The sequence below is a fragment of the Vipera ursinii genome (genome assembly GCF_947247035.1).
Source record: "Vipera ursinii genome assembly, chromosome: Z".
NCBI classification, from domain to species: domain Eukaryota; kingdom Metazoa; phylum Chordata; class Lepidosauria; order Squamata; family Viperidae; genus Vipera; species Vipera ursinii.
Genome location: NC_139517.1, coordinates 24,521,781 through 24,533,325, shown reverse-complemented (window position 1 = coordinate 24,533,325; position 11,545 = coordinate 24,521,781). Strand labels below are relative to the sequence as shown.

At 39.8% G+C, this 11,545-nt stretch overlaps 1 protein-coding gene across 1 annotated transcript; it reads left to right on the top strand.

Moving 5' to 3' along the window:
• Positions 1 to 3,803: 3,803 nt before the first annotated feature.
• Positions 3,804 to 7,265, top strand: LOC310650077 (olfactory receptor 5BS1-like; the record flags this gene model as incomplete). Its single annotated transcript, XM_083378913.1, has 2 exons — positions 3,804 to 3,930; positions 6,307 to 7,265. The coding sequence occupies 2 exons, from the start codon at positions 3,804 to 3,806 to the stop codon at positions 7,263 to 7,265; spliced, it is 1,086 nt and encodes a 361-aa protein (XP_083235039.1).
• Positions 7,266 to 11,545: the final 4,280 nt, after the last annotated feature.

Below are 11,545 nucleotides of genomic sequence, written 5' to 3'. Positions count from 1 at the left end.
GACACTGGGTGAGAGGTTGTGTGATATAGAGAAGCCCATTCACACAGCTGCCCGCTCTGACAACTGGCTCCACCCCCAACTCTTACTGATTTTTGTTTGAAAAATAGCCTCTACTAAGGACTATTTATAATTATTACAAAATGGAGAAGGATCAGCCACAAACCTCACTTGACAATAACCTTATACTGGAAACAATCTACAGAGTCACTGAGATGTGTATCTCCAGATTTAATAATTTACATGCCAACCTTAAGTCACAAATTGAAACCCAGACTGCAACTAAAGAATTTACACTTCAGAATATAACAAAATTGGAAGATATTATTATTGAGACAGAGGAATATAAGCAACAAGTATCCAAAGAACTGACACCTAGCTGCAGCTAGGTACCAGCTGAATGGCTTGGCACTCGGCAGGGTGGATGCCTTTGGCATCAGTACAGAAACCCAGGAACTCAATTGAGGGGACCCCTATGCTACACTTATTCCTTTAAGGTTTGAGGCCCGCTTCATGGAACCATTGAAGGACGGCCTTGAGCCTCCTTCCAAGCATGTCAGTGGACCCCGGAATGCCCTTGAGCATATGCTCCATAACACTTTGAAAAATGCTAGGTGCTACACTAACCCCAAATTGGAGGCACTTTACTTTAAAAGCCTCCCTGTGTGTTACAACAGTCTGTGCAGCAGCTGTGGCTTCGTCCACAGGTAGCTGTTGATAGGCCTGTGCCAAATCTAACTTTGTACCCCCTTGCAGTGATGCCAGGATATGGCTCATGACTGGTACCAGGTACGGATGCTGCTTGAGTACCCAATTAATGGTGCACTTGTAATCCATGCAAATCCTGAACCCCCATTGGCTTTAAGTGGCGTGACAATAAGGGTTTCCCATTCACCCCCATCTACGGGCTGTAGTATCCCCTGTTCAACTAGCTTGTCCAACTCAGCATCTATCTTATGTTTAAGAGAAAATGGCACTCTGTGGGGTTTAATCATGATAGCCATTACAGCAGGATCAAGTTTAAAGGCTATCGGAGGACTCTTGTATGTTCCAAGGCAAAACATCTGCGAACTCCTCGCATACTGATGCTAAGTTCACTGTTTGTATCTGGTTGATTCCAGTGGCCTGGATGCCCAATGCATCAAACCAATCAACTCCTACCAGGCTTGTTCGCTGACCCTCCACTACAATAATGTCCAGAGGCCCTGAAAACCACTTGAATTTGACAGCCAGTGTGGCCTTGCCTTTGACGGTGACTTGAGCGTTTTGAGTCAGTCAGAATAATGTCAGATGGCCTAAGCTTGGCCCACCTCTTGCTGTGGTTGCAGATGAACCGGAAGGTATCTAGTGAAATGATGGACACGGCTGACCCAGTGTCCAGTTCCATCCTGCAAGGGATGCCTTGCAGCTCGACCTGAAGTCGGAACTTTGGCTTAATGAGGTGGTGAGCTCGCATGCAGCAAACACTCTGGTGGCTGGAGCAGAACCCTATCCTAAATTGTCCCAGGGCCCCGGTACCTCTCTTGATCGGAATGTCTGATTGGCGGTCCGATTGGCGGTCCCTCTGGTGACCTCTGCAAACTGAAGCGATGTGGCCAGTCTTCCCACAGGCCCAAAACGTGGCTGTCCAGAACCTGCAGTCCAAGTGTTGGTGGTGGCCACCAAAACCCAGACATCGAGAAAAGGGACTTGCCTTGTAAGTAGTCCCTTGTTGTTGGTTGTTGCACCATTGTTGGTCACTGTGCTGTTGAAGCTTGTCCACTGTTGTTGGAGTCTTCTGCATGTTCAGCATCCTCCTGGTGGACAGCCTCCTTGTGCTGCATGCATTTGGTAGGCTGCATGGCTTTTACGGCCCTGGCAGCGGCTTTGTCTGCCATAATATCCTTCAACGTGTCTTGGAGCGATAAAGTCTCTTTGGCGAAAAGCTTCTGTTGCAGCTCTCTGTTCTGAAGGCCACAGACAAGTCGGTCTTGAAGCCTCTCTTCTAAATTGGTGAACTGGCACAGGCGTGAAGCTTACCTCAAAGCCACGATGAATTCAGAAGCTGTTTCATCCGGCTGCTGATCCGTCTGTTTGAATGTGTGCCTCCAAGCTATTACTGAAAGCTTGGGCTGGAAATGGTCACCAAACTGTTTCTTCAAGTCCGTGAACATTATGGACTCCAGCTGTTTTGGTGCAACCAAATTCTCCACAATGTCGAATGTTGCTGGGCCGTAAACGCACAAGAGCGGCCTTCAGGCTGTCTTCAGCAACTTGGTTGGTGCAGAGATAGTTCTCGACCCTCGAAATGTACGAAGACCATCTCTCCAGGTGAGTTACATCAAATTCTTCCAGCTTTCCAACCTTTGACATCTTGGGAAGTCTTTGTGGCTGGGTCTCATTGTCTCCTTGTCCTGCTCCTGCATAGCCCCAGGGAATGGTCCACAGGGCTTGTGGTCACTAGCTTGGCTGTGCTAGGCTGACCAAGGGGGGCGGAAACACTTCCCTGCCAGGTGCTTGGCTGGCCTCACCCCCTAGTGACTCTCAGCTCTTCGGGAGGAGCAGGATCCCACCCTCATCACCAGTGTTGTGTACTGGGTTCTTTTCTTGAAGCAACAGATGAGTGAGTTAGTTCAGGGAGGAACATGCTTTTATTGAAATGCAAGAACTGTACTGAGAAGCAGGGCTGCAAGGCAGCTATTTATACTCTGGCCTCTAGGCAGTGGCCAATAGGTTTAAAGCAAACTATTGTTGCCCTAGAGCCAACCAATGGCAGCCCTGGAGATGGACTGTCTGAGGAGCTGGTGGCCCTTAGCCAGCTCCTTGCTTAAGCAATCTTCCAGCATTCAAACCCATGTGGTACACTCAAGTTAAATAAGGCCCAATACATTACAGATCCTATGTTTTCTGAATACTCTGGGTTGGACAATCAAACTGGAATAGCAGAGTTTATCTTGTTGGGAATCTCCAATAATCCACAGATACAGGATTTTTCCCCATTTGTGTTTATAATAATTCTTTGGTCACCATCCTAGGAAATATACCTGTTATATTAGTGATCACTTTTGGGCATCACCTTCAGACGACCATATTCATCTTACTCAGATATTTAGCTTTTGTTGACATCTGCTATACCTCAGCCACTGTCCCAAAGATGTTGGCAAACTTCCTGTCAAAACAAAAATCCATATCCCAGGAAGGATATATTTCACAGATTTTCCTCCTTTTGCAAATAGCTTGTACAGAATTTTTTATTCTCTCAGCAATAAGTTATAAGTGATATCTAGCTATATGTGACCCCCTGTATTACAGTAGACACTTGACAAGAGAGATACGTAATATAATGGTGGGTACAGCTTGGTTCATGGGATTGTTTTTTTCTATAGTGAATGTGCTGCCTTTGCTAACTCTCCAAAGACTTATTTAATAAAAATAATTTAAAGAATTGGAATTTTAGCATAATTTTTTTAAAAAAATAAGCTCACTTAAATGCAGAGCATTTCTTCTGAAAAAAAAATACATGGTTGGATTTCACCAAAATATGTTTAACATAAAGTAAAATATATGCCACTAATTTGAGTTGTTTTAGTCTGCCAAAAGATCTGTAAACATAACACAGTTGTGTGAATTATATGTTACCTTGCTAATTCAGCTATCTCAGTTTCATGGATTTGCAAATCTTTTTAAAATCAAGACATTTCATGATTGAAATATTCCATGGGCTACTTGGACCAGGTCTAGAGTTTAGCTGAACTATGCGACAAAATATAATTTTGTTTAATATTCTACCATTATTACACATGATGATGTTATACTTTAAGTGTGAAATGAACCCTATTATCTGGGATAAATTTGACCCTGAGGATGTGGACAGTGTTCTCATGACTATGAGCCTGGCCAATTGTGTTCTGGAATCCTGGCCCTCCTGGTTAATTAAGACCCTCTTGGAGGTGGGTGAGACCAAGTGGTTATTAATGTCTCATTGCAGGATATGATACTGCCTGCTTTGAAGGAGGACATGGTGCATTTTATTCTTAAAAGATTATCCTTGTACGCAACCATACTATACAACTTTTCCCCATCTCTAACCTTCATTTTTTTCGGGAAGGTTGTTGAAAGTGTGATTGTCACCCAGCTTCATCCAGTGCCATGGATGAAGCATTTGAACTCCCATCTGCCCACTACTTCAAAAATCTGGGATGTAATCCATCTAATTAACAGGGGTTTGCTGCATGGCATCCCATGTGGATGATTAAGGTGAGGATTTTTCTTTTTCTTTGATCTTTGTTGTTATTGTTTATTATTGTTTTACACTTACAGGTTTTACTGTTGCTTGAGCTGCACATTGCTGTTTAAGAGGGGCAACCATATAAATCTTATAAATAAAAAAATGCACAAATACACATAAACACACTCATAAATACACAAACCATCTGAAATTGCCTAAAACTGCAAGATGACCAGCAAATAAATAAATAAATAAATAAATAAATAAATAAATAATGGCATTAAAGCAGTTTTTCTATGTATTAATAATTACTGCCTTTAAAATGAGCAGAGGAAAAACCCTTTTGATCTGCCATATTAGACAATACATTCCAGGGGTGTCAAACTCAATTTCATTGAGGGCCGCATCAGCATTGCAGTTGCCCTCAGGGGGCCGGGTCGGTATGGCCTGGGTGGGCGTGGCTAGAGTGTGTATGGCCTACTGGGTGGGCATGGCCAGCCCTACATAGTTCACATCAAGGGTGCCTATGGGGGCCTGGGCAGGAGTGGGACAGATCTGAGGGTCTCTGGCAGAAGGAGGGTCTCTGGGCCAGGGCCAAGGCAGTGGGGGCAGTTCCCTCACTGTTTCCAGGATGGCTTCGCGGGCCACATGAAACCACTTTGCGGGCCTGATCTGGCCCCCGGGCCTTGTGTTTGACATGTCTGCATTATATTATTTTTTCCCATGTAGATCCTACTAACGCTCCTCTTGATATAGGGTTGGCTTCTGTCACAACATGAAAAAAAATTGAAGACACTTTAGATGTTTTTATGGAGATTGAGAAAAGGGGGGGGGAAGAAAAATATTATTATTATTATTATTTTACTTATTTAACAATCTGTATAGTTGGTTGGTGAATATGTATTCCCAGATAGTATTAATTGCATCTTTGAATTCCAGAAGGAATGAAGGATCAGCTCTATTATCTTGTAGCAACGTTGAATCATACATGCTTAGCATGAAAGTTGAAAAGACTAAAGTACAAGGCTGCTTGTTTAAAACTTCTCCTTTTTTATAAGAAAGAAAGCAACCTGATGGACAAAGTAATTTTGTATGTTTGTTTTGTTATCTTTTTACAAAGGCTTTTTTGCAGAATTAGTGATAAGAATGATGATGAAACTGATGGACTTTCTTTAAATAATCATTCAATCAAATCTAATCCTTTTCCTTCTCCTTCTCCTTTTGTTTAATTTGATAACAGATACATACAGAGAAGAATGAAAATATAGGACTCAACATTGGTAATCTGTTGAAAATCTTTTAATCCTTTATGAAGGACATCCATTCAGGTTTTTTTAAAAAAAATTCTGAAACTTTAAAAGGTACTTGAAATTTTTATTTCTTTAATTTATTGCAGCTTATGCCACTATATAGTCTTACTTGGCTACTCTCAGAATCACATACTACATCACATTAGCACTTGAGGAGAGGGGAACAAACCCAAAAGTTAAATATAATAAAAAAGTATTCTTGAAAAAAGAAGTAATACATCTATTCTTTGTTATCACAAAAAGGAGAAAAAATATAAAATATAAAAATACATAAAAATCATCTATAAAATTCTAACACTTCAAAAATAATAAAACAGAGAACTGAAAAATGAAGAGAAGCATAGCTAAACAAAACAGAATGGATTGCCCAAACTTTAATTTCTTGTGCCTCAACTTTCTGAAATCTCTCTATTTTGACATTCTGAGAAATCTCTCACATAATATATTTCAATATTTTCCTTAAGATAAGTTTCTCTAGACATAATCTATGAGTTTAACTCATTTAACAAATGCATAGTTGAAGATACAAATAGTATTCCTAGTAAATACTGGTTACTATATTAATGAACTGAAACATTATAGCAAACAACAAAATGCATTGTCAAAATGAGAAAGACAATACTTGACAATTACATTGGGTGAAACATATGAAAATCAGAACACACATTATAATATAACTCTTAATATGGATCAATAGTAAACTCTAATCCTTAAATTAACTTGTATCTTTAACTAATGTCTGTGTTTATCTTGGTTTACTACATAATTAACTGTGTTTTATATTTTTGACAGATTCTATGTTTTCTGAATCCTCTGGGCTGGAAAATCAAACTGGAATAAGAGAGTTTATCCTCTTGGGACTTTCCGATAATCAACAGATACAGGATTTGCTCTTGTTTGTGTTTATGATAATTTTTTTAGTCACCATCCTAGGAAATATAGCTGTTATATTAGTGATCAGTTCTGAGCATCACCTTCAGATGCCCATGTTCCTATTTCTCAGATATTTAGCTTTTGTTGACATCTGCTATATGTCAGTCACTGTTCCCAAGATGTTGGCAAACTTCATAATGAAGCAGAAAACCATATCCCGGGAAGGATGTATTTCACAGATCTTCTTCCTTTTGCAAATAGCTTGTACAGAAAGTTTTATTCTCTCAGCAATGGGTTATGATCGATATGTGGCTATATGTGACCCCCTACAGTACAGCAGATACTTGACAAGAGAGATATGTACTAAAATGGTGGGTACAGCTTGGCTTCTGGGAGTTTTTTTTTCTATAGTGAATGTGCTACCTTTGCTAAATCTCCATTTTTGCAACAACAATATAATCAGACACTATACTTGTGAGATTCCTTCCCTCTTGACCTTGTCTTGTACAGATACTCTCACTAATTACATCATTCTTCTTATATCTGTGTTAGCAGTTAGTCTTAGTTCCTTTCTTATCACTCTGATCTCATACATTTACATTATTTCTACCATCTTGAAAATTAAGTCAGCAGAAGGCAGGCAAAAAGCTTTCTCTACATGCAGTTCCCATCTCATTGTGGTGTGCTTGTATTACTTTTCAGGTATCATTTGTTACATGAAGCCAAGTCCAAAATCCCTCATGGATCTGGACAACATACTGTCTATTCAGTATAGCATTTTAACTCCTATGTTAAATCCCATCGTATATAGCCTGAAAAACAAAGAGATCTTATCTGGTGCAGAGAAACTATTTAGAAAGAATTGGCCCAGTCTTTAATCACAAAACAATACCTACAGTTAATGATATAGCAGGGGTATGGAATGCTCCTTTCCCCAAATTCCCAACACTATGTGTCTTGCTCTAATATCTATCTAAGAAGGTTTTTCTTTTAATGACAATGAAAATATCTATGAGATTTAATTTTGTAATTTCTTTCTTCTACTGTATTTCTCTTTCCCTCTCTCACCTTTTCTCTCTCTTTTCAATTATAGCATATAGCTTAAATTGATTATTCACTACAAAATATTTATTTCTAAATATATTTTGATTTAGTTGTACAACAACTGAGCTGCAAGATTAAAACAAATAAATGACCCAATGTATTGTCCCAAAGTCAACTGTCAACAACTGAATCCTGAAAAAAATAGCTTTGGAAAGTGAATGATTCTTAGAGTTTAGTTACTCCTATATATCAGAATATTTGTGAGACTGGAAAAAAATAAATTATTATAATCTAATGGGTTATACAGAAAGTAGGAAAGCTGTATGTAAAGTTCTTCATTATACTGATCTTCAGTTAAATATCAGGATCTGATCTTAGGATACAATTTAAAGAATGGAGAGGTGCAACTATATGAAATAATCAAACTGTATATTGTCAAAAATAAGATTGGTTATTGCTTCATTAAATGATAATTAAAGTATTGGAATCTTGTTCATTTGAAATAGCTCAATTCTGTTAAGAAAGTTGTTTACAATTTTTGAGATCAAATACTTTTATTTTGGTTTTTGACCATCTTTGGATAAATAATTTCATACAGCAATTTAGTATTGAGAAAAATTTATACAACAATAAAATAATCAAACTTTTGCATATTTGTATAATTGGTGAAGTTATTAGGCTGTCTGATATGTGAGTGTAAAATTAATATCCCTTCAAAAGTAATGAACAATAAATTTTGAAATGATTTGGGAGATCAGAACATGTCTTGGGATATCATAGATAAAACTTTCTGTACATTGTTTTTCAAATTATGAAAAAGAAAATGTTTAGTACTCTGACCAACTCTTCTACTATAAACAGTGGCAAAATTCTTTTCATCTTTATTCTAGGTATGCTGAATTAGAGAGCTTCCAAATTCCTCCCTTTAAGAGTTTTTTCCTCCTAGTTTTGTCATTGGCAGAAGGGAAGCAGGAAATATTGATAGGGAAAGAGGTGAGGAATACTCCATATTCTCTTATAGTAGTGGTCAAATAGCAGAGTTTCTTGGAGATTGCAGGTCTTTGTCCATTGAATTTGAGAAAAAAATAATATAAATTCTTAACATAATTATTAGGGAATAAGGAAAGTTAGTTTGCTGCCATAGTTAAGGTACTGGGCTAATAACTGAGAGACTTTGTGTTCTAGTCCCACAAAGATAGTCATCCTGTCTCAACCCTAGAAAGGAGGATTTTTTATTTTATTTTTCAAATTTAGAAAATGCCCATGTCCTTCTCAGAGGAACTATGAGCAGTGTACAGATAACATATCGAGAACATAAAAACTGAATATAAAAATATAACAGACTGAAGGATAATTAAAATTCAACATTAAAGGCAGGGTAGCTTTCAGGGAACTAAGAAGATGCACAAAATGGATCCTTCTCTGGTGGCTCCCTATGAGGCTCTCAGAATAATGGCAAACTACTCTCAAAATCTGGTCAAAAATCCTGCAGGGGTTTGTCTAGGCAGACATCAGACGTCAACACACACTATCACACACAAAGTCCATGTAAATGCAGAGTATATTTTTAAGAAGAAGAAGAAAAAAAAACATGGTCAGGAGTTCACAATCAACAGGCTCAGGATAAACCCAAAGCTATTTTACTATCTTTTTAAAAAGCAGATACTTCTAGATCAGGTCTTTTCAACCAGTGGTACGGATACCACCTGTGGTACATTGGCACCTGGCAGGTGGTACGTGACCATCTTAGAAAAGTGGTAGTGGGGGAGGGGAATGAGCTGAACTGGTGGCAGCACCACACAAGCCTGAGCGAGAGATGGCTGGAGCTGCAGGGCTGTCAGGGGCTCAGCTGAAGTGCCAGGATCAGTGCCAGGCTCCAGATGGAGCTTGGCACTGATCCCGGCACTTCTGCTGAGCCCAGAAGAAGTGCCAATTAGCTGGAATGTTGCAGCATCTCCAGGGTCTTGTGATTTACATTCAGATGCTTGGCAACTGATTCATATTTATGACGGTCACAGTGTCCCAGGGTCATGTGAAGTGACCAAAACCTGCTGCAACCACCCAGCAGCCGTGGGGAATAAAAACCAAACACCCTCCCACCCCCCCACTCCCTACTGCCAATCCTCAACATAAATGCTCACTACAATGAAAACCTCAGGCAGGAGGAAGAGCACCACCAGGTGGGCAGGCAGGTGTCTTGCCCGGCTGTGGCTTGGAGGGCACTTTATTAGTGTCATTGTAACTTCAAACAGTCAGTAAGTGAACTGTTGTAAGTTGAGAACTACCTGTACTTCATCACTTTTTCTTTCTTTCTTTCTTTCTTTCTTTCTTTCTTTCTTTCTTTCTTTCTTTCTTTCTTTCTTTCTTTCTTTCTTTCTTTCTTTTTTGATCAAGTTTTTGACACCTTGCTAGGCGACTGGTGGTATTCGGATGTTGCCATATCCTAAAAGTGGTACAATAGGTGAAAAATTCGAAAAGCCCTGTTTTAGATCACTTAAGAATTAGATCTGATTTATTTTTAATCAGACAAAGCATGTGTAACCATAACACTGATACATGAATTGGAATAAATATTTTACCTATCAATACCACAAAGATCTGCATTTTTTCTTTTCCAAATCAAGACATTTCAAGACTGAAACATTCTGTGGGCTGTTGGAGTCAATATAGAGCTCAGCTGAACTATGGTGCAAAATAACCTGCTGCAAAATTTGCAATAATGGCAGGTGACACACTAACATAGATAAAGATCATTATTTAATATTATGCTATTATTATGCATAATGATGTGACAAATTAAATGTGAGGTGTATATAAAAGTAACTTTTAAAAAAGAACAGTATTACTTTATTAAATTCCCAGAAGATATCTTCAACTGGTCCCCAACTGGCTCAGACTGGTTCAAAAAGATAAATAGACTAAAGTGAGGGAGGCTCATCATCTCAGTTCTTCCTGTGGTGTTACTCATTAAAAAGACAATAATATTTTTGAAGAATCTGGCCACTCTGAATGAGAATGCTTTACCCATTCCCCCTTTCTGCTATCTATCTGTCTGTCTGTCTGTCTGTCTGTCTTTCTATCTATTTAACCTATGTCTATGTCCACCACCCAACTCATACATAGTGACTCCAGGAGGTTTACAACATTAAAATTCCATGATATCACATTGTGATGGGCTTATTTTACATTACATTTGATATATGTTACATTACATTTCTTTTGATATATTAAGCCAAATTCAGAATTGCTCATTAATCTGGACAAAGTAATTTTCATTCAATATGTTTATTCCCTTTTTAAATCTGATCATATAGCCTGAACAACAAAGACATCAAACGTGCCCTGCTAAAACTGTTTGGAAAATGTAATCCCATTGTTGATCTTGAAAGAATATCCACAGCTATTTATCTGTTTTATACTGGTAATCCCTGAGTTATGAACATTCTTTCAGGGCCTGTCCGACGAATCACCAAACAAATGAAACCGGAACGGGAGCTGGTTCTTCTAAGCCACGTTTATTAGCTTCATAAACAAATGCTCGAAGACTGATGAAGTCAGCGTTGATTTTACAGCACAATCAACGCTGCTAAATAGCCAGTAAAGTCAACACCCTCCACCACACCCTTAATTATTCCACCACGCCCACACCTAACTTAACTACCACCCCCTACAGTATCCACCCTTTGGCACCCGCCCCACCACCATTGCAGCCGGTAAGCCACCCCCCAGCTCAAACCACCCTCCTTTCCCCCAGAGCTCCGCATAATTTCATTTCCCCCCATCTCTCCAGTCTCTCCAGTCCGACGAGAGCTGTGCCCCGAGCCCCTCCCTAACTCGCCGGCAGTCTCCACCACCCCTTGAACCCTCCTGGCACCCGTCCTTGTCCTGCCATTTGAGCTGCTCCCTGGCCCTGTGGTCGGCCTCAAAGGCTTTTGATCCACGACGGCATTCTTGCCCTCCCCTCCAGCTCCCGAAAGTCAGCTGGCCGCTCCATGGCCTTGCACGCCAACCGCACTCCCTCCCGACTTGCTGGTCGCTTCCGGGAGTCAGCAAGAGTGGCGCGGCACTGTGGGACGTGCTGGCAAGCGGGCCCCAGGCTGGGAGGCTGCAGCCG